The sequence below is a fragment of the Panulirus ornatus genome, chromosome 21 (assembly GCF_036320965.1).
Source record: "Panulirus ornatus isolate Po-2019 chromosome 21, ASM3632096v1, whole genome shotgun sequence".
NCBI lineage: Eukaryota > Metazoa > Arthropoda > Malacostraca > Decapoda > Palinuridae > Panulirus > Panulirus ornatus.
The window spans coordinates 11609168-11633998 of NC_092244.1; the positions used below are offsets into that span (position 1 = coordinate 11609168).

Here is a 24831-nt window from a genome sequence, read left to right on the forward strand (position 1 = left end):
AGGGAAAGTCAGCTTAAGGAGATGATAGTCTAGGAAGAGTGGAAGAGGAAGTAAGAGATGAGTGACGTAAAAAGGTTTAAATGATTACATACGCTATTGAGGGAAAGAAAATGAAATGAAGATGAGAAAAGTGATGACGGTCTGAGAGAGAGAGAGAGAGAGAGAGAGAGAGAGAGAGAGAGAGAGAGAGAGAGAGAGAGAGAGAGACTCTGTAAACTTGAATATTAGACGTAAGGGAACAAAAGCTATTCGAAACGAAATGTGAAATACAGGAACGATACAGTGAGACTTGGGCAAGGCAGGGAGGGAATGGGACAACAGAGATGGACACGTGAGATGTCTGTAAGAAAAAAGTTCGATGCGGGAGGGAGGGGGGATAAAGAAGGGAGAGGTGTGGGGAGTCAGAGAGAGAGAGATGGGAGGATGTGGAGGAGACGGTTCAGGCTGTGCAGGGGTATTGATTTTGGAGACCAGTGACCTGATACCTCCAAGGGCAACTGAGGAGAGTAATCCTCCTCGACAGGTCGAGGAGGTAATCTACCTTTGGAGACGTGGCACTGGCGGTCGTTGGGAGGTGATGGGGGACTTGTGGTCGTTGGGACGTGAGTCGGGAACTGATGGTCGTTTGGTAGTTAGGGAAACTCATAGTCGTTCAGAGGTTTGGGGTGAGGGTGGGGGGTTTGTGGTCTTAGGGAGGTGAGGAAGGGACTGGTGGTCGTTGGGAGGTGATTGGGGAACTGATAGTCGTTAGGAGGTGAGAAAGGGGGGGCGACTGATGGTCGTAGGGAGGAGTGAGGGACTGGAGGTCGTTTAGAGGGAGACACTGAGGTCGTCATGTAACAACAGGCGAGAGTCGTCTTTGGGACGACATCACGGAGTTGTAGGAGAAGACTCTAGTACTAAACTGGGAGAGAGAGAGAGAGAGAGAGAGAGAGAGAGAGAGAGACTATGGTGGTGAGGAGGCAAGAGACAAGGTAATTTGATGGTTAAGAAACTGCCGTAGTTAGTCAGTCGGAGCTGTTACCCATCCTGATGATGACTGTAACATTTCACAAGCAACAATGTGAGACACGAACTTGCTCTTCTGTCCACGTATTAATGACATGCAATATATAACAGTGGTCAGTTTGGTCCTCCATACACCTTCCATTACACCCGACCCAAGTGACCCTTTTTAGTTCATTTGGCGTTTTCACGATTTCCGTTTTAACTCAACGGTTGGATGTGATGTTTATGCTATTTGTAAAAAAAAAGAAAACAAATCGTGATTTTTTTTTTTTTTTTTGGTGTTCGATAAGATATCAAATTTCCCAGACACATCTCACAGTTCTTGGGTTTTCCCCGACTCTGTGTAAAATGTCCAAAAAGAAGACGGGGAAAAAAAAAAAAATTTCCGATGGGTTTCCCGAACTTGAATATCTTGAGTATATTTATGACCTTTTCTCCCTATTAGAAAATGTCCAAAAATTTCCAAGACGCTACCCTTACATAAAGCGCGCGCGCACGCACACACACACACACACACACACACACACACACACACACACACACACACACACACACACACATACTTGCACACACGGAAACACACACACACACACACACACACACACGCACGGAATCCTTCTCACAATGGCCAGTCTTGATACCAGTGTGGTGAAAGTCGACCATTCTCAGCACGGCTCTCATAGAGTATTCACAACCACGAAGTGGTCTCCACTGCCCGGGGGAAGAAAAGGTAACGTTAAGTGTTTTAATGTTAGAAAGTGAGCTGGAAATGGGCCTGGAATACCAAAATTATTAACATCCTCAAATATTTATAGTTACCTGTGTGTGTGTGTGTGTGTGTGTGTGTGTGTGTGTGAGAGAGAGAGAGTGTGTGTGACTTACGCATCTCCAAAATCTATGAAAGACACCTGGTGTTACCCAGGTCCTCCTTCTAAAGGCTCGTGCAGCTCAAGTCTACGCTGCTTCCAGTAGCAGCAGAATGTTGACTCCTTTAGTGTTAGAAGTTGTTTTAGTGAAACTTGTATTCCCATCGATACTACCTCGGCAAAGGCTACTTTACACACGCGGAATATATACATACATACATACATACATACATATATATATATATATATATATATATATATATATATATATATATATATATATATATATGGGAGCGGGGGGCTGGAAATCCTCCCTTCACATTTCCAAAAGAAGGAACGGAGAAGGGGGCCAAGTGAGGATTTTCCCTTTAAGGCTCAGTCCTCTGTTCTTGACGCTACCTCGCTAACGCGGGAAAAGGTGAATATGTATAACACACACACACACACACACACACACACACACACACACACACACACACACACATATATATATATATATATATATATATATATATATATATATATATATATATATATATATATATATATATATGCTAAAAACATAATAATTCATCACATATATTAAGATGGACGATGAAAATATAAGCATTAGATGAACTATAAGAGATGTTGACAGACTCAACTGAAAACAATTCTGAAGGTTTTCCTTGCAGACGAAAGACGTGTGAGAGGGGAGGCAGAAGCCCAGCACATCTGCCCGGGATGAAAGGACTCGACAGGAGATACAAAGGACATCAGAAGGTGTATCCTTCCCAACAATCCTCCATGTATCTCCCAGAGGCTCAACCTCACACCCTCCACACCACACGACACCTCCCTCCCCCATGCCTCTGGTCTATCAATACATAAAGGGGAAAGGGGGTGGATGGGGGATAAATAAATGAATAAATAAACATGAATAAATCCTCAGTTACATAAATCCCCCACAGATACTGTACGAAAATCCCTCTCATAAGTAAAATCCCTGATGAATAAATCCACCTCATACGTAATAAATCCTATCACGAATAAATCCACCTCATACATACATAAATCCCCCCTCCTCCTCCTCCCTTCCCACATAAATCCATCGTGGCAGCCGTCATATTTATTATTTCACCGGCGGTTCCACGATGAAGAATTAGCCAGGCTGCTTCTCTAAGGTGTACCTGATGAACCAGGTTAAAGGTGAGCGGCTGGAGGTGAGGCCCGGGCCCACCTGCACCAGGATATACACCTGCTGGCCAGGGATGACGGGGGGGTAGAGAGAGAGAGAGAGAGAGAGAGAGAGAGAGAGAGAGAGAGAGAGAGAGAGAGAGAGAGAGTGCTGGGGAGGCTTCAAGCAGTGCCATAACCACAGACAAACCTTTCTGCCATCGTCCCTCCACCTACCTAACCTCCTCTCAGACCCCACTTCCATTCCCCGTTCTTACCCGTGTGTCCGTGCTCCTCTACCCCATTTATGCACCCCCCCTCCATTACCCCATTACCCCCAGTTTCTGCCCTCCCACTCCCCCCCCCCATCCCTCCCCACTGCTGAACTCCTTCGCCTCTATTCCCCCGCCGTCATGACACTTTTCCACGATCGGTTCCACACACACACACACACACACACACACACACACACACACACACACACACACACACACACACACACAGTCTGCCAGCAGCCCGAACCACCTGGGTAAGTCCCTTTATCCCACGACTCTCATCATTCCCACATGAATCCCTAGACCTCCCAACCCATTTCCAAGATCGAAGAAGCTCGTTACCCAAGACGACCCCACTCCCTCCTCTCTCCTCCCACCCAAACCCATTCATAATCTGACCCCTCTTAGCCACTTTGCATGACCCTAAGCCCTTAGCTTAAGACTAGCCCTCACTCCTCCTCCCCTCCACACACACACACACACACACACACACACACACACACACACACACACACACACACACACACACACACAGGGAGAATCATGGTTACCTTGTTAGTCAAGCACCCTCGTCTACTCCCCTGCCTGCAATGTACCCTCTCTCTCTCTCTCTCTCTCTCTCTCTCTCTCTCTCTCTCTCTCTCTCTCTCTCTCTCTCTCTCTCTCTCTCTCGTTAACTATTCCTCCCTCTTGCTCAGTACGCCACAGTCACCTTTAAACAAAATGGCCCAACATACGCTTGTGATGGTTATAGCCTGGCGCGTTCCCTCCCCCCGCGCTTCTTTGTTTCACGATATGGCTGCTTGGGTTTGGTTGGGTTTTGGTTGTGGCCTCAAGGATGGGGTGAAGCGGGGGGAAACAGAAGACGGTTGTCGTGGGTAGGAGTAAAGATGGTTGATTTACGTTTATCGTTGACGTGTGTGAGTGGTTCGCTGAGATTTTTCCTCTCCCCTCGAGAATTGATCGCTGAACCTCCGCGCTACCCATCCTATGGTCTGTGGCGCTCAAGAGGGCACAACAGGTCCTGGGATCGAGTCTAAGTGAATGAGTTCTGTCACAAGTTACGTAAGTGAACTGTTTACAGTATCTGGCTAATAATGACTGAATAAATGATGATTTAACAAGTTACGTAAAGTACATAGTGAGTGAAGTGTTTACAGGAAGTAATATATCCATAATATGCAAAATTGATGATGTATTTCTTGTTACTACATGCCCTGGAGTGTGTGTGTGTGTGTGTGTGTGTGTGTGTGTGTGTGTGTGTGTGTGTGTGTGTGTGTGTGTGTTAAGAAGGGGGGGATAACAAACCTAATGTAAGAAGCTGTTCATTGAGAGCAGTGATGGACGAGTGGAGCTTCTCTTTCGGGGCTTTGACGGGCGCCATCCATCACAAACACTTCTACCTTTCCCATAACTCTGGTAACTCTCCACTCACCAACCCATCACTATCTCTTCCATACGTAACTCTCCACCAGCCCATCACTATCTCTTCCATACCTAACCTTTGGCGCGCCGTCTTACATTCCCCTATACAGTCACCTCCCATATCTCATTTCCACTTCCAAATATCCACCCACCCCTCCCTTTCCACTATCCATACACGTGGCTGTTCCCTTCCCACTATCTGTACATGTTTCCCTTCCCCATCCCACTATCTTCTCCCATGTCTCTCCTTCCTTCCCTCTGTCCTTTCCCGTCTCCCTCCTCCCTTCCCACTATCCTCTCCCATGTCTCTCCTCCCTACCCACTATCCTCTCCCATGCCCCTCTTCCCTTTCCATCACGGCCGGAGGAAGTGAACGACAGTGGGGGGGGGGGGGGTGGAAAGGAGGAAGGGGGGAGGGGGTTCGAGCTCTTCTGGGAAATCTGCAGAATGCCGTCAGGCGTGCAGAGCCGGGACCTTAAACTTCCCGGCTCCCGAACGCGAACACCACGCTGGGGGGAATAATATCCCACCTGGATCACCCGGCGTCGCACACCAGGGCAAACCTCACCACAACGTGTACAGTTTACATACAGGTGTTCAGGTCATCTGCGTGGTGGGCCTGCGCGTCCCACACGATTCCCAGGATCTCCGACGTTTTCCCCACTACCATAAACCAACCCCCAACCAACCCCCCCTACGGAACCCAGTGGTATCTGTTGCCGTCCGAATTCTCTCCCCTCCTGCGTTCGTCTGTACACCCCTGTCTGTCTGCCTGCCTCAAGTGACGAGTACGTCTGGGGGGCGGCGACACCCACAACATCTTTAAGACGGGGCATTGTCGCCAGCTCTCGGGGGAGGAGAGGGGAGAGGTTGGAGGCCGGGAAGGTGTTTGGGGTGGAGGAGGGGGGGGGAGGGGGTCGGTCGGTTAAGACCATTTAGAGTAGGTAGTATGACGGGGGGGGGGGGGGTTAGAGAAGGTGGGAGAGAAAAGGAAGGGTAAGCACTGCTATGAAAGTCCAGCATTCCACCACCAGAACAACACGCCCCCCCCCCCTCCCCCCCCGAGGAACCAGACGCGAGAGAGCACACTTTTGAGAACACCACCACCACCACCACACGCCACGCCACGCCTCGCCACACCGCACCACCATCAAGACCAGAGAACCCCACCTGGGACACACCACAACACTGTGGTAATACTCCCACCACGCCCACCACAAAACATCGCCCGTGTGTGGCCATAAGAAAATAATCTAACGTTACGAGGAGTGCGTCTTTGTAGAGCAACAATTTCTCTCCTCTTTTTGTATTTTCATGTGTACCACGACGTCCTCCCCTCTGGTGCTTGTTCAACAACCTCGTACATAACACAATCACAACCCTGACAGAACGTATACGAAAACCAGTAACAAAACAAAACCATCAGCACACGAGTATTACACAGCCCACATCAGATACACCCACCGATATAAACAGTACCACATACATCCATTACAGAGCCCATCATCACATCAACCACCCTTCCTTCCTTCCCCCCTCAACACCACGACCCGACCCATCCCCGCCCCCCGAGCAAGACCAGCTCATCAACCCAAGGCACTTGGGCCGAGGTTTTATTAGGAGGTGAGGTGTGTGTTTTGGGTGTGTGTGTTGCATCCCCGGCCAGGCCAGGCCAGAGCTACGTCACCCCCCAACTTTCACAACCCACCTCCACACCTCTACGTGTCCCCACTGCTAACAGCCTCATCCACATCCCCTCCCCCGTCCCTAAGCTTTCTCCACCAACACAACAGCTCGAGGCATAGCCAAAGCTACACCACAGCTAAAGGTGTGGCCACAGCTAACAACCCCATCCCCACAATCATTACCGCAGCTTCCTCCATTACGACCACCACAACGCCCGGCAAGTTCCCACATCAACAATGCCTCCCCACCTGCTCTAACCCATTCCATTACGAGTAGCACCAATTGCCCCAACAGTTACCACTACTATCACCATATGACCCACCCCTACACACACACACACACACACACACACACACGCTGCTGATAAAACCCATTTCCAATCTGTCTACCCTCACTCCACCTTCCTTGGTAACCCTCATATGGTTTATTCTCCCCTTTCAATGCCCCAAATTATTTGTTTTCCCTCAACTGGAGTAAAATTTCTCTCTTCAACACACACACACACACACACACACACACACACACACACACACACACACACACATCGAATAACTATTGAATCTTTCCAGATATTCACCGCTTTTAACTCTCCCACGAAGAAATATTGAATCACATAATCTTTCTTCCTTAACCTGCCGAGGGATTTCTTATGAATATATAAACAGAAGAAGTGTCATCTCTCATCGTCTCTTTTCAAAATCATTTCTCTCACAGCGGATATCATTTTTCTCCTCCCCCCTCCTTCTGACAACCTCAGCTTACCTACTTTAAAGTCGTAAGTCCTTTGCTGGTTTGTGTTTTATCAACCTCACTCTGCTTTCTCATTCAGCTTATCTAAAAATCTTTATTTTTTTTTTTGGCAGCTTTTAGCTTTATCTTTCCATCTCTCGCTCCCCGTCCGCTTATAAACCTTAAACACAACATGACATTTTTCACCTTATCTTTTTCCCCCGACGCCGTGAAAAGCTAAGAACAGCTGCCGAGAATGATGATAAATAGATGCTCAAGGCTTGCCTTCTTGCATGGTTTTCTTGACGACTTTTATTAGTGCGGGATTCCTCACGTCCGCCCACCATCTTCTGTCATCAATCCTCCCCTCTAAACAGCTCAGTCTCCTTCATTTATCCGTCTATCTGGCCATTCATTTATTTATCCATTTATCAGGCCATTCATTCATTTACCCATGTATCTATCTATCAGGACATTCATTCATGTATCCATTTATCAGGCCATTCATTCATTTACCCATGTATCCATCTATCAGGCCATTCATTCATTTACCCATGTATCCATCTATCAGGCCATTCATTCATTTACCCATGTATCCATCTATCAGGCCATTCATCCTCTCATAAGCCTTTCATCCCCCACAACCCCTCCATCCACTGATCCATCTGTCGGGTCACTTTTATCACGCCATCCATCATCCACCTTCGCAGTCATCCATCCTTAAACTCGTAGGGTCAGTTCAGCATCCACCTCAGACACACGGCCCCAGACCAACAAGCCTTGGAAAACAACCATATATCCCCCTCTCTGGCTAGGGCTTAGGCCTATCCGTCTGTCCCTACCCCCGCCGCCCGACTTAGGCCTAGGCCGGGCGTCAGCGAGGCCTACTACGGCCAGGGAAGTAGGCGTACTTCCTGGAATTCCTCACCAGCCCCAGTACACACACACACACACACTAGGCTGTGTTCCAGTGCCCCCCGTGCAACTTTTCCTGTTAACGAACGGGATCTACCCACACACGCCCCGCTCCCACACTGATAATCATTAATCTCGAATTTTTTACAAATTATTACTACTGCCACCACCAGTGAAGTACCACTACTACTACTACTACTACTACTACTACTACTACTTATAATAGTAGTAATAATATCTACTACTAAACTCTTCTCTCTTATAGCACCACTATAATTCCTACTCACTAACATTTTGGGTAAAAGAAAAAGAAAAAAGTTTATTGTTCTTTACGACTGACTAGTAAAGAAAAGGACAAAAGAAAAAAATAGAAATAAAAATCAGGAAAACCAAACAGTTACCAGCCATATATATCTCTTGTTCCATGGCACAGCAAACATCGAAGGGAATATAAAGTAAAAATGTTTTCAAAATCATATATATATATATATATATATATATATATATATATATATATATATGGGTGTGTGTGTGTGTGTGTGTGTGTGTGTGTGTGTGTGTGTGTGTGTGTGTGTGTGTGTGTGTGTGAGAGAGACAGTTTCCTATTGGAATTCCTTATAAAAAGGGGGAAGATGATTTTCCAGGGCTTCACCTCTGGATCGTATTATTAAATCAAAATCCTTGCTCGAAAATTGTCAGATAATTTGCATGAAAAATCGCACCAATTTTTTTTTTCTTCCTACGTCAGATATAAGTTAGGGATACAAAGCTAAGAAAGCCTAGCATGAAGCAGAACCTAGGACAACCTAGCATGACGTAGCCTAGGAACACTGGAGTGTTAGGAGGGGACCGCGTAGCGGGAAACAAGGAGTCATACAAATAACATTTCTCACAATGTAAAGGCATCATCTACTAACTGTGCTGGCTACTGAAGGACTCCTGGAAGGACTCTCGAGCTAGAGAGAGAGAGAGAGAGAGAGAGAGAGAGAGAGAGAGAGAGAGAGAGAGAGAGAGAGAGACTCCACAACGCCTCCTCCTGGGTCCGGCCGGCCAGGGCCATGTGTGGACGCCGTTGCAAAGGTGCTTAAGATATGCCCAACGTGGTAGGTTTGAGGTTGTGGTGGGGGGTGTTGAAGATACTACTGGCCCAGACTGACAGGTTTATCTGCCTTATCTCCCCCTCACACCCAGGTTGGCCATTCATCTAACCTCCGCCCGTGGGCGAGGCTCTCAACACCCAGCAAGACACGTCCATCCATGTCCTGGGCGACCCACAAAATCAAAAACGTTTTTAATGTTTTTTTTCCCGTATTTTTGTCTTTCATATTCATTCTCCTTCTCTCTCTCTCTCTCTCTCTCTCTCTCTCTCTCTCTCTCTCTCTCTCTCTCTCTCTCTCTCTCTCTCTCTAGGGCCCAGTGACCGGAGTTTATAGGGGAACATCAGGCTTATCTGCAGATCATCCGGTGCGGGGATTACTTTTATCGGTGAATAAATAGCTTTGTTGTTGATAAAAGAAAAAAAAATTCACCCACCCAGTCTCAAGGTCAGTCATAGGAGATCCATAAACTTATTATATAATATAATATAACTACTACTACTACTACTACTACTACTACTACTACGACTGCTACTACTCTTACTACGACTGCTACTACTACTACTACTACTACTACTACTACGACTACTACTACGACTACTACGGACGTAACAGACTTGGTGACGATACTGAAGGAGAATGAAGACAGCGATGGTGACATGAAGGTAATGATGCTCGTGTCTTGAGACAGGTGACGAAGAGAGAGAGAGAGAGAGAGAGAGAGAGAGAGAGAGAGAGAGAGAGAGGAACAGGACAAGTCCCCAGCTTAGCTTACACCCCAGCCTGCCTCTCTACATGGGACATTCTCCCAGGCTTAGCTTAGCGCCAGCTTGCATAAACAGTATGCAAATGGTAGCCGCCCCCCAGCTAAGCTTAAGACCCTATTCTGCCAGCATATATATATAAAAGCAGCAAAGCTAAGCTTAACCCCCCCCCCCCCCCAGCAGCTTGCCTGTCTACCAACTTCCGCCCGCCCACCAGCCTTGATCAATAGCCAGGAGGTTGCTCAGTACACGCCCACAACCACGCCCATTTTCATGCGTAGTACTTCCCTACGTCCACGACCACGCCCACCCACTGGCATGCGTGGTATTCCCCCGACATCCACAACCACGCCAAGCACTGCCCAAGGGCTCACAACCACAACCGACGCATGTACTCCCCTAAGTCCACAAACCACACCGATTTCCATATCCAGTACCTCCCCTGACCCACAACCACGGCCCTTCTCAGTGCCCACAACTACAACCCTCGCTTCTTACCCACAGTCCTAACCACAGTCCGTTTACTTCCCCTTGTGAGCGCCCATGGCCCTTGTGCATCATGCCACAACCACGTCTCTTGTATTTCAAGTACATAACCACGACACCCCCCCCCCGTGCACACAACTCACCACAACCACGCTTCTCGCATGCACATTACCAACGGGTATTCCCTCCACTATCAGAAAAAAATGTTTCTGGTAATTCCCCAAGGCGGGACACAAACTTCTGGTAACTTCCTACCCCCACAGCTGGGCCTGGGACCTTACTTTACCTTACGATGGTTTTGGAGGTCTTCTAACCCCACAGCTGGGTCTGGGACCTTACCTTACGATGGTTTTGGGGGGGTCTTCTACCCCCACAGCTGAGTTTGGGACCTTGCCTTACGATGGTTTCGGAGGTCTTCTACCCCTACGGCTGGGTCTGGGACCTGACCTTACCTTACCTTACGATGGTTCCAGAGGTCTTCTACCCCTCACAGCTGGGTCTGGGACCTTACCTTTCCTTACGATGGTTTCGTTGGTCCTCTACACCCCCCCCCCCCCCTACATAGCTCGGACTATGAACATTTAAATAATCAGTCTTTCTCCTCTCACCTGAATCGCTTATCTCTGTTATCACCCGCCATATCCTCTTGTCACCTTACCTCTTGCCAACCGACCAGATATTTTCATTTTTCATTTCCCCAGATATATATACTGACCTTTTCCCTCCTCCTCTCTCTCTCTCTCACACATCCTCTCCGGCCGTGACATTCCGCGTCCCGTTCCTACATCCCGCGCTGACACACCTCGTACTTGACGACGAGTCTCCCGTGAACTTTTACTGTGGCTGGACGACTTAGGCCGTGATACAGTTAACAGATGAGAGTTGTGAAAGCCGAGGTGTCGGTTGAACTGGTGAGGGTCCGTTGTGCTAGTGTGATGGTTAAGGATTCTTGTGTTAGTGTGATCATATTAAAGCTTTTTGTCAGTTTGATTGTTCAAAGATTCGGTGTTAGTTTGTGGGGTTAAATTTATGCTGTTAGGGTTTCTCTTCATGTTAAAGTGCCATTAATAGAAAAAATTTGTGTTCAGGTCTGATTGCTGGTTTGTGTTAAATTTCCCTAGTTAGTGTCTGTTAAAGTTTTATTGTTAGTAATTTCCCTTGTTAGTTTCTGTTAAAGTTTTATTGTTAGTTTCATTGTTATCATGCGTTAAAGTGTACCTGTTAGTTTCATTTTCATATGTATTAAGTTTGTTAGTTTTACTACCAGTTTGCGTTCAAGTTAACTTAGTTTCATTTTTAGTTCGTGTTTGGCTAATTGTTAGTTTCACTGTTATTTACGTTAACTTTTAACAGCTAGTTTCTTGTTTGCTCTTGTTAAAGTTTCATTGTTAGTTTGTGTTAACAAAGTTAAACATGTATTTTATGTTAAGGTATGTTAGTTTCTGTTTCTTTGCCTTAATTTTGATGCCAAGTTTGATTGTTAGTTTGCATCAAAGTTCCACAGGCTGTTTGTGTCAAATCTGTTGTTAGAGTTACCATGCGAGATCAACAATAGCTTCAGCCATATCTATTGTTTATCTGTCTACCTCTTTGAGACGTTGTTTCAACATTGAATATATAGTTCCATTACTTCAGTTATGTTGCTCCTCCATGTTCCCCTTTCCCCTGCTAACGTTTCATAAATTCCTCGATCGTAGGGTGGGTACTCCAGTCTGTGACATCCAGAGTTATCGTAATTATAGCCTCTCTTGCGATAATTGTAGCATATCCCCCTGCTAGCTACAGCGATAATCCCCTTCCCCAGTAAAGGGCACCCACCCACCTTTCTCTGTCTCACTCTCACAGCACTAATTGGAGAGAGAGAGAGAGAGAGAGGAGGGCATCTTTCCAGGGGCTGAGTCAAGCCTTCTTTCTCCCTTCCCCAGACCCACCCCAAGGCAGGAGAGTTGCGGAAGTGTTGCTGCCTCGACTGCAAGTGGCCAGTGCAACTTGAAAGGGGTCAGAGGCTGCAGGGTTGGTTGGGGAGGGTTCGCTTCCCCCGCCTCCGCCCTCCTCCTCCTCCTCCTAATAGAAATGGGGGGGAGGGGGGGAATGGATGCTGGCTACGTGCCACCAGTACTGTACATAAGGATGAGTGGGGAGGGGAGGGGAAGATGGTCCTCTGGCTACACTGACCATACCAGGGACTGTACGTCCAGACAACAACAACAACTGATGCACACACACACACACACACACACACACACACACACACACACACACACACACACACACACACACACTGCTTTCCAGCTCTGTCTTCTATCCCTACAGTTGTGTTTTGACATCAAAGCTATATAGAGCTCTAACCTGTCCTCTATCCCCACAGCTGTCCTCTAACTTCATAAGCGTCTAACCTCACACTTGTCCTCATGCTCACAGGTGTCCTCTAACCTCATAGCTCTCCTCTAACCCCACAGGTGTCCTCTCTGCTCACAGCTGCGGTCCAACCCCACAGCGGGGGAGGGTCCCAGCATGGAGAGGTTAAGCAAGACCTCATGAACCTAGCAAGAAGTGAGCGGCCTCGAGCTGCCATTATCTCCTCCAAAGACACTTACACTGTTCTTCCTCCGTGTGTCCTCCTGAGATGGCAACACCTGAGACACACACACACACACACAAAAGTGTTAACCTCCCCCAACATATATACGAAAAAGTAAACCTATACAGAGGCTACGTATGAATAGAAATACATTAACTATATATATATATATATATATATATATATATATATATATATATATATATATATATAAATATATATATATATATATATATATATATATATATATATATATATATATAAATATATAAATATATATATATATATATATATATATATATATATATATATATATATATATATATATATATATATATATGAACACATCATCATGCACAAAGTCCATAGATGGTTAGCATCAGCACCGTTCGTTGCACCGTGCCATTTTCCTACCTTACCTGGTGAGGGTATACTCGTGCACCCACCATCAACACAGTGTACCAGGCCGCCACGCTCCTAACTTTCACCCCATTACAACGACATGGGCCCACTGCCCGGGTCCATGAAAAACAGGGCCAGAAGTACATCAGCAGATAAGAATAATAATACCTAAGTAGACTGAGTCTGTCAGTGGCGGCGTGTCGGGCCACGCCCTTGACTCCACGCTCCATCATCAGACCCGCAAGTATTTAGCTCATGGCAGGAGCAGCAGGAGCGAGGCTTGCCCTGTGCCACATCTGGTCGCTGAGCATTCCTGGCACAGAACCAGACTTGACCCGCGAGGCATCCTTACCACCCTCAACCTACCCTTCCCCGTCATTCAGTTTGCCCCACAAACACTGGATAAATACGATCCCCCGCGCGCCAGCCCCGTCCAGTGTGTGTGTGACCGGTAGCTCAACATGATTGCAGAGTCCGCAAGGGGTGTATGTCAGACCCCCCTGTCGGCCGGGTAATTAAAAACACAACATGTAACAATAGCCGGTTCATTACATTAGCATACGGTCCAATTTAGCTAGTACCTGGTTCGCGCTATGTTTGTTAGGAGCGGTCATGAGCGTATTTTCAAACCTTTCGTCCTATTTGATTTTGAATCATAAATGGCAACACTCCTCTCCGAAAGGAAAGTGACCCCCCTCCAGGCTCCACAATACGGCCCGGGTGTCGGAATGTAATGTATGCCGATCGCTCATGCAGAGTTTCCAATTGCACAACCTGTCCTTAGTGACATCACGAGCAGCGTTCGTGCATACCGTCCAGCCACGCCCACACTCCACTCCCCCCAGTATGACCCCTCCCCCGCCCTCCCATCCCCCCCCCTGTTTTGCACCAGCAAGCAGAGCAGGGTAGGGCAGGCACAAGGGGGGCCGCTGTCGCCCCTCAAACGACCAGATCTAATCAGGCGCTCAAACCTAATTAGGGGCAATTGAGGCGGACTGAATGGGGATCTCTTTATACAGCTGGGATAATTCCTGGTATGTCCCACACAGACGGGAGGTGAGGGGGCGGGGGTGGTGTTGCTGGGCTGGGATGATGAGGACAGAGCGTACGATGAAGAGGATAACAACAACCATTTCTTCCCACACCCTTCTCAAATCATCTCGGCCTAATCACCCATTTGTCTCATTCTTCTGATCCGTTTCCCCTCCCCCCACTCAACCATCTGACCTCTCGTCTTCCTCATTCACATCCACCATTTCACTTCAAATTTCTCATTATTTTTCCTCTCTCTCTCTCTCTCTCTCTCTCTCTCTCTCTCTCTCTCTCTCTCTCTCTCTCTCTCTCTCTCTCTCCTCCTTCCACCAACTCTGCACACGTCTCCACGCATCTATCACTATTCACATCCTTACTTTCCCCCCTCCCCTCGCCCCAAGCAACACTCCCCCCCACCATGCAACACTCTCCACATCCATCCCGCCATCTAGGGTGGCTACACGTGACCCAAGGGGCGGGGCCCGGTGGATGGAGGGGGGGGGGGGGGTCCTCTCTGTTGTCTCCTCCTTTGCCCGACCTTTGACACAGACCATATGGTGTCACACAGCAGGCATATACCACCCTCTGACACAGTATACATCATCTTAAAAAAGATGATATAATAATAATGGTGATAATAATAATGATAACAATAATAACTGTAGTAGTGGTAATGTAATAATAATAATAATAATAATAATAATAATAATAATAATAATAACAACAGTAGTAGTGGTAAAGTAATAATAATATTTAATAATAATAATAATAATAATAATAATAATAATAATAATAATAATATTATTATTATTATTATTATTATTATTATCATTGTTATTATTCGAAACTTATTGATAAGAAAATTCATTTATGAAACTAATAACCTCCCCACCCCACCACTACACTAAAAACACTGAAAACACACACACACACACACACACACACACACACACTCCTATATATAGCGTTGCTGACCATGATACATGGACGGGTCCGCCCGTGTTCGAATCTTCGGCGTGGAGTAGGCCCACAGGCAACCCAGGTGTTCGTCCTCCCTTCGGGGCTGCTCGATGTGTGTGTGTGTGTGTGTGTGTGTGTGTGTGTGTGTGTGTGTAAAAACATGGTACATATATATATATATATATATATATATATATATATATATATATATATATATATAAGGCTATGAAACTTGGCAACATGACTATAAACCTCTGTCACTCCCCAGAACACACAAATAGTTTGACACAAAGGAGTTCGAAAACTGAGGATTAAACTTCGTCATGAGCGGTACTTACTTGCACAATCTTGTGAACGTTTTTTTTCCTAATCATCTTTGAGGCGCAAGTCGCCGACAAAACCCCTTATCGAAGCCACCCCTTAAGTGAATCCACAAAGGGCTATTAATAGCTACCTCTGGCGTACAAAAACAACCCCCGCTGAAATCTGGAAATAAAATGAGAATCCAACGTCTTTTCATACCAGGAAAAAAAAAAAATCTAATGGACAGCGCCCCCTCGCGAATCTTCTGAAGGAAGACCAGTCTCTTAAAGCCGTCCGTTTTCTTTTTTTCATGTATATAGAAATGCAAAACACCATTATAGCAAGGAGAGCTCTTAACGATCCTCTATAGAGAAAATCTGGACCCCTGACGTAATCCAAGGAAGTCTTAAGTCCGACTTACGCCGCCCCCCACTACATAAAGGAGGAAGGATACTCATGTGAACAATGAACAGTAGCGCTAACACCACACATCATCATTCTAATTCTCCACAGAGCCATGATATGGAACCAGACCGGATTTTAACAAACTCGAACAATTTACATAACGTTGGGCTGCGCGCGACCTTCGCGTGCGATCATAGCATCTCTGACACCAGGATTAAACTACAGGGCTACAGCACAGACGGAGCTGGGACGTGGTATACTCACACCTTCCAACAGCCCTTCTCGTACAGACATGACCAGTATGTACGTCATACCGTAACAAGTGAGTGAACTTTATGTATATAAATATATATATATATATATATATATATATATATATATATATATATATATATATATATATATAACCTGTTCCACAGCGAACTGTTCTTGCATTGCGAAAAGTGCCTCCTCCAGTGCAAGCCGACAGCGCGATCAATCATCACAGAGGATCACTGAAAATTATACATGTAGTCCGGCGAAGACAAGTTACTAGTTCAACGGGAACAGAAGAAAGAACTACTCTCACGGAATATTGGAAACGATCATATGACTGAACAAAAACGTAAGAGCGGTATAACAGATCTTGGGTGGCTTTCCTCTTCTCTCTCTCTCTCTCTCTCTCTCTTAAACTCCCTTCATGTTTCACTAAAGGTAGGAATATTCGTATGTGACCAGCCGGAGTGTTAGTTCTCGACGTGGGGGGAAAAGTTAATATTTGATGACCTCACCCCTTCTGCGAGGACGAAAGAGCAACAGTTGTCCCTCCTGGAGATGATAGGATGGGTTTTGAGAATCTTCAAAGCGAGAGAGGCAAAAAAAAAAAAAAAGAAAAATAAAAGACAAGGACACTCCATGGCACTTCAGCTCTCCAGGCTAGAATACCGTCATGTGCTAACATCGTCCTTACAAGGTGGACAAAAGTGCAGGCTTAGAAAACTCGAGACACTCCACACTGACACTGGCGAAAATCATAACTACGAGGAAGGTTTAACGTCTATTAACGAGGGGGCAGAAGAGTCGGATATAATTTACATATATATGTTTAAAAACAAAAGTCTGAGACGTGGGTTTCAGTCTACACACACACACACAAAAAAAAAAAAATCAATCCATTTTGGTATTAGTGGCAATGGAAAGTTTTTGGTAAGAATTTTTTTTGTCACTAAAATCATAAGACTTGATCAAGTCCAGTCGGAGAAGACAGAGCAAACTGCCCGGGACCCGAAACTTTGAGAGAGCCACCAAATTTAAGAAACATTATGGACCTCCAGCCAAGTGCAGAACTTCAAAACTCACAAACCGCATACTTAAAAACTGCTCTCTTGACCAGCTGCTGCTGAGGAGGCAGACACGTCTCCAACATGAGATAAACATAGCAACACACACACACACACACACACACACACACACGCGCGCACACACACACACACACACACACACACACACACATATATATATATATATATATATATATATATATATATATATATATATATATATATCTAATCTAATCAACAGAACTAGGCTACCCTGTACTGCCTAACCAACAAAATTTACGTTATTCTGTACTTAACTAACCAGCAAAACTATGTTACTTTATACTTAACCAACCAGCAAAACTGTTACTCATCACTTTAACCTGCAGTTATTGGAACTTGGCCCTTCAAACACTGGCTACTCCCCACCTGCTCTTGACTCGGGGGGAACTTAGGCCACTCTGCACTTCACATGACCTTCAAAGTCATCCTCTGCACTTTATCTAACTTTCAGTACCTGGCATACTATATAAACTGCTTCAGACATGATCTTTTATGCTCGCATGATATACCCTTTGCCATTCTCAAGCCAGGTTTTTGAATTTCTTCCTTCTGAGTCAGCTAATCCACCCCCCCCTCCCCAGAATTATTGCATCCTTGGCCTCCTTTCCTTCCGCTTTCTCGTAACTTCAACATTCACCTTTGTCATTTTCTTCTTCCTTTTTCGTTTACTCGGAGCTTCACAGCTTCCTTTTACGCGACAAGTTAACAGTTTTCCCGCCATCATGGAAAACATCTCTCTTGTATATATATATATATATATATATATATATATATATATATATATATATATATATATGTGTGTGTGTGTGTGTGTGTGTGTGTGTGTGTGTATAGGGTGCTACCGGACTCAGCCTGCTTGTGGTTGCACCGCAAGTAAAAAGTCACTTTCTTCTCGTGTTGAAAGGAAATAGTCTCGTTGCAAAATCTTGCACTTCATTGGAGTCCATGATTTCCCTGCTGCTGAAAGTAGAGTTGCAGGAGCAGACTGGAAAGAGAGGGGGGCCCCTGGAGTAACACCTAGACCCTTCCAGGATGAAGGGGTTCTGTAGCATATATAAATCAATTAGTTGACAAATAAATGAATAATATAATGAACCAGGCCTTGATAGGCTCACTGGCCTGGCATTAAGGGCCCATGTCCCCGGACATGGACACCGCTACGGAAACTCGAGACGAGTTACAAGTTGTCGTCTGGCTAAACCTGTCACAGCTGTGGTGCTTTTCCCCAGTCGAAGTTGGTGCCCATCTATCTACCAACCAGGGGAAGGATGAACAGTTGGGTGAGCTGTGGGCTGTCTGCCCTCGTCTAGGATCATCACAGTTTACGCGAATGAAAGTGTTTGTGTGCATATACCATATACAGTTTCCCTCAAGTTGCATCCTACTAGCAAGCTTGCATATATACAGTTTTCGTGTTGCAGCATGAATCAGGCTGATAAACCAAACCCTTTAGTAAGAAGCTTAGTCCTCAGAGAGAGAGAGAGAGAGAGAGAGAGAGAGAGAGAGAGAGAGAGAGAGAGAGGCAGGGTTAGAAAGAGTTCAGGTAAACCATGTAAAATAAACACATATCAAAATATTCTTAGGATTTTATCCATCACCTCAAGAAGAGCAACATGAATACAAGATTAATATCACTCAGCTTTTAAAAGTCATTAACACTATGTTAATCTGAGCAATCATGACTGGATTATCATAAAAAAAATTAAAATAACTTACGACCTTACGTTCACATTCGTGGCCCGTGTCTGCGTGCTTCGAGATGCCTAAGCTGCCTGTAAGCTTACTCACTAACCCCCCCCCCCCTCCCCACAACCACCCTCATCCAGCCACACTAAACAAAGTGTGTCACCAGCAAGACCGACTGAGTGTCACATCCCACAGTGCCTCACCAGCAATACACCCCAACACTGCTGCCCGTCGCCAACATTTCCGGTTGGAGGAAACTCTATGGTCGAGACGCCCAAACATTCAAAAAAAAAAAAAAATTCAGAAAAACAAGGAACCTTTCCGGCTTTCGCCACCCGCAGAATGTGTGTGATAGTTTGTCAATTAACGGGAGGTAAACTCGTGTATGTATTTACGACTAAAATGTCTAAGTATGCATCATCTAAACTTTGGAAGTAGGCGAAGAAAAAAAAAATCTGATCTTCCTTCAGTAAACACCTGGTTTTCATGTACAGTGGGGAGAAACTGCCGTTTACGCACTTATATTCGATGCATAGTGTTCCACCGACTAAATACTATGTAGAGTAAAAATACATATATGTGCTTCCCTCGTGGATTCGAATCCAGGAGCCTCAGGAAACCAGTGCACTAGCACCATGACGTAAGAATTAACCTGGGGTTTCCAGCTACGTGTCGGTGGGAGAGTACGACGGTTACTACCCTAAAACAAAAGGCAGGCGAGAACCAGCAGCATAGTCTATTGTTTCTACCACACACGCAGTTTATCAGGCCGTTTATAAACTCCTTTAGGGTAACGTTTGCCCAAACGTGGTCGTCGTTTTACAGTGAAAAATTTTTCTCCCCTCGGTGGTACCTTATATTGCACCACTAACTTCATATCCCCCTGGAACAGCACTTAACCTGAATTCCAGTACCTCTTAAGGAGCCCGCAATTAATATATTTAATAGTTTATATTATAATGTCAAGTGTGATGGCACTTTCACAACTGCTGGCTATTATTGAGGTCGTGCCATCATGACTAATGGCTGGCGATCTATTTCAAGGAGCATCATCCTGTGTTGATGATCTCTAGGAAGACGCCCATAGCAAGCAACCCGAGGCACGGGGACACATATGTGCCCGAGCAACATCAATAATTCTAAGAATGTCATGACCACTACCACCACCACCACCAGTAGGCGAGCTATAAGCCGCCATGCTGACCATCATGGCACCATATGTAAGAGCGCTGGCTCCATAAATAGCATCTGCAGCAAACGAAACAACACCTGCGCCGTTACCTGTCACGGAGGTTGAACTCGTGTTATGTCACTTACCTTATTCTTAATATCATCAAATCCATAGAGTTTAATCCCTCTTCCATCAGTGCCTCCGTAGGAAGCACTATGTCGCTGACAACATATGGTATTGCGGAACCCATAAGCGGTGCAGTACTGTACCATGTACCAACAGATGCAGCTAAGCAAGACTATGTACATCCAAAAAATAAATTACCTTCACGGAGGGGATCGATGCATTTCAAAATGAACACTACGACCCTGTTGTCTTTGGTAATGTTGGTTAGCGTAAATGCTGGACGCATTTATTAATGATTAAGGTAGCTGAACCCTATAATGATTACCATAGAAGTAAGATGTACATAAAATGCATTCGAATTGTTGGAAAACAGTAAACTAAATTGTATGCTTCGTTTTACGCACACTGAGAAATAAATATGGAAGTAGGGCAACCAGTGTGAGGCAAGGCCCTCTGAGCATTTGTCAAAATCTTGTCCGTTATATCATATTGTCTGACCCAAAAATGTAAAGATACTTTTTTGCTGGGCGTGTCGCCAGGTGCAGAAAATGCATCAACACCGCCTTCCCTCCCCGCACCATTACACAAGCAGTCTGACGTCTCACTTGACTTAAGTTCCCTACAACAAACTCCAACAAGCGTCAATTACCATTAACTCTGAAAGAAAACCAACAAAACCCATATATCAAAGCAGACCTTTAGCTAAACTTAATGGCACCTGGAAAATAACACCATCAACCTCCTCCTTTCCCAGAATTGATCCTTCATCACTCGGTTCCAGAAATTACCCTCTGCATAACTTGGAAAAAAAAGGCACTCTGGTGAAATTGCTGACCATCATGGAGGTAGGAAGACCTCCACCTCCCCCCCACCCCCTTCATTTCTTTATGAGTGAATCAATTGGTTCTAGACAGTCCATCAGGGTCAATGTTGGCACGACATTCAGTAGCTAGTCTCTGGTATACACTGCTTTGTTCTATGAATGAAACTGAGAGGTGTGTTTAACCCTCGATGCGATGGGTAAATCAAAACGACTATGAAATGGAGTAAGGATGGTTAAATGCAAAACTACAGGCAAGTAGTTAAGGGAGGGCCTGAAGGCAGCGTCATCTACAAGACCGCACCCACAGCACGAAATAACCTTCACCGTCTTTTATTCCACTTTCCCACAAAATCAATAAATTGTGCACACGTTCACGACATTCTCCGTGTGTGTTTTTAAAGGCAGATGCCACCAAGTGGGTGGGAAGTGTACGGCCATCCATCGGAAACAGCAGAAATGACTCGGATATAAGCATGACCCACGACATTCGATTACCGCGCCCTCGCCTGTGCGTAGTGGCCAGAAGCAGCCCACGCGCGCCAAGAACAAAAACATTCAAACATTCTCCGCCCAGCCACGCCAAAGTCCCTGTTTATACTCACCAAGTACAGGAGGGTGAAGATCATAACCATGTACTTCAGGAATGAGTAGCAACAGACCCCCATGGCTGCGGATTTGGTCGAGTTTAATCCAACAACAAATCAGGTCACGACGCGCACGACTACCTCTCACGACCACAACCTCAAGACTAGCCGTTGACGAGCCAGGCAGTAAAATGGCTACGTTGGGCTCGCGCCAATACCACGCTGCCGGGCTTGCTCGAGCCTGAGGTCGTAATCGACATTTGTACTATCGTGTGTAGCATGAACGTTTAGTAGTAGAATCTATTTAAGTACAGGTAGATCGACGTATCTCGTCGTTCCTCTAGTTCCGGTCTTTAGTGAACGCCACTGCTCGCATTGATCTTCGGTCGAATTAATCCTTGTGGCAATATTTCGTGTCCTTAATGATATAACACTTGCATTTCATGTTGTTACGGATGAATAGTATTGTTCCCACGAATTCTGCTCAGACAACAACCACAAAAACATGATAAACGTCATACGCCCGGCAGCGGCGCGTGTGACCAAGGAGTTGCCATCGTCGGCAGCATTACTCTACAGCCTCGCTCCTGTATTATTATGAAGGTCATTAACCTCATGACAGGTATACTACATTAAATGTATTGACCTACTGGGTATTAGGTGTACACTCTACATTATGCAGTAAATCTTTCTAACCTCACAGTTCATTGGTGAGACATAAAAAATGATGTTTTTTGAGGATTCTCACTTCAATGAAGGATATATGTATATAAATGATTATATAATCAGAAAATGCAGCAGAGTAATATGAGAAAACAGCATATGAGAAAGCCATGAAACTGAGATGAAACACTGCACTACTTCACATAACAATTACCCAATGTAAGGCAAGGATCATCTACCGCTGTGATATCTTCTTCCCTCAGACAATGAAGACGTGGAATTCTCTTCCTTAATTCGTCTTTTCCTCTTCCTGTAACCTTTCTACCTTTGAGAATAAGGTCAACAAACACCTGAGGAACTCTGGTCAATTTCTCCATTCATTTTTCTAATCTAAATCACACACACACACACACACACACACACACACACACACACACACACACACTATAATATATATATATATATATATATATATATATATATTGTGAAAACTTCAGTGACTTCTAAAACGTAAGCTTTTATAACGTTATCTAAACCATTAGATTTCTGAGAAATGCTGTATAAAAAAATTGATATTAATTATGATTTTCCTCACATACAGAGATTAGTTTTGCCATGAAGAGAGTTTCCATGCTTTTATTTCCCTCCACTTCATCAAAATTTAATTGTTCACTCATACAAAGACAGTAACACAAAGACATCTTATCATCGTTTATGTGATCACCACAATATCGATTAAGTTTTTGAAAAAGAAACAGGATAATGGGTTTTCATGCACATCATGGAAATGTATCAAAACCTGCATCTAGAATATTGACCTTTTAAATCATTGAATATTGGAACACCTTCACATATGTTTCCAGTCGGAATATACTATCCTCCGGGATATTTTTTTTTTCCTTAAGATTATAATCGAAAATAATATCTTAAAGTTGATTTCATATTTTTTCCCAGTTTCCCACTGGATGAAACTTTGGCGGTTGACAAGCCAATTCTTAAATGTCATGTCTCATTTCGGGAAATTTATTGTAAGTTTAATTCGAAGCAGATATTATCTTGGGTGAATGTTGGTGCCATCAATACACAAACTTACAGCGAAGTACATTACTCAGTAGTCGGGTGGTTTTAGTTCTGTGATGTTAACCTTATCTGCTTAACGTATGTTGCATGTTGCAATGTTAGCGGTGGAGGAATGATGCAACGCATTACGGGTTTCTTCTCTCAGCCAAGGTGGTTCTGTTTTTATACAGTTAGCGGGGCCTAGGCGGTGCCCGCTTTCCTCCAAATCAAAATGTAATGGATAACGGACATAAATAAACATCACAAACACTCTGACTAAAATAACATGACAAACAAACCTCATCTAAACTGGTTTATTCTGATGATCTAGTAACCTAACAAGGATCAATCCTGATTGAATTAAAGAGTTAGCCAAAGTTGATAGCTTCTCTCTTGTGTGGCCAATATACCAGGGGTAAAAGCAGGTCCTAATCAGTATCACAAAGCCTTTATCACAATCCAGATGTAATGAATATGTAAATGTTCATGTTTAGATTCCCTGTAGGTTGGCAGCACTTACAAATGTTGAAAGTAACATTAGTGCCGCGTTTTTCAAGGGAGACTTTATACATTCAAAAAGTGTTCGATACATTCAAGCTTGGAGTTATTGCTTGTATGATCCACCTTTATGATCGACGACGATTCTCATTTGTTTTGTATGATTACGTTATGGGCTGTTCTGTCCACACACAGAGACACTAGTACGGGAGGGAACATGTTTGACAGTGGGCAGGCTGCCTCAATACAGGATTAGCGGGTACATTTGATAAGTTATTCGTTTTAATTTTCATGAAATTGGATTCAATGATCATTGCTTGTTTCCTTGATCAGTATGTCTTTAAGAGATGGAGATGGTGGGTGTCAGGGATGTGGATCGTAAGCTCAAAATGTTAAAGACTTTTTTTTCTTTATTCCTCATTGCTGCTCAGCAATCAGGAGCAGGGAAAGGAGGGACTCGTTGAGAGTGAGAAATTCTTTCACGTGATTGTACTCCTTTTCGTCCAGTAACGATTATTTCCTCGCCAGACGAACTCACTCTCCAGAGGAGTCCATCATTTCCCTGCTCCTGGAAGTAGCGTAGTCTTTGAAGCTGCAGGAGGAGCTGGTCCCTCAGAGAAAAGGATCCTTGGGGTTATATAATGATAATCATGGATGTGTTTGTTCTTCACTACGTTATGACATCTTTTAGAAGCGATTTCAGCGTCCAAATGTTATATACTGACGGAGGAAGTTTCTGTCCCCTATCCTCTTACCCATTGTGATATATGG

At 44.9% G+C, this 24831-nt stretch overlaps 1 protein-coding gene across 1 annotated transcript in view; it reads right to left on the bottom strand.

Moving 5' to 3' along the window:
• The window catches only part of LOC139756364 (tetraspanin-1-like), a 109952-nt gene extending 87893 nt beyond the window's left edge, over nucleotides 1–22059 (bottom strand). The window contains exon 1 of the mRNA XM_071675736.1: nucleotides 21859–22059. Within this exon, the coding sequence (XP_071531837.1) occupies nucleotides 21859–21921 (63 nt within the window). The 5' untranslated portion in view covers nucleotides 21922–22059. The remainder of the gene's footprint in view (nucleotides 1–21858) is intronic.
• Nucleotides 22060–24831: the final 2772 nt, after the last annotated feature.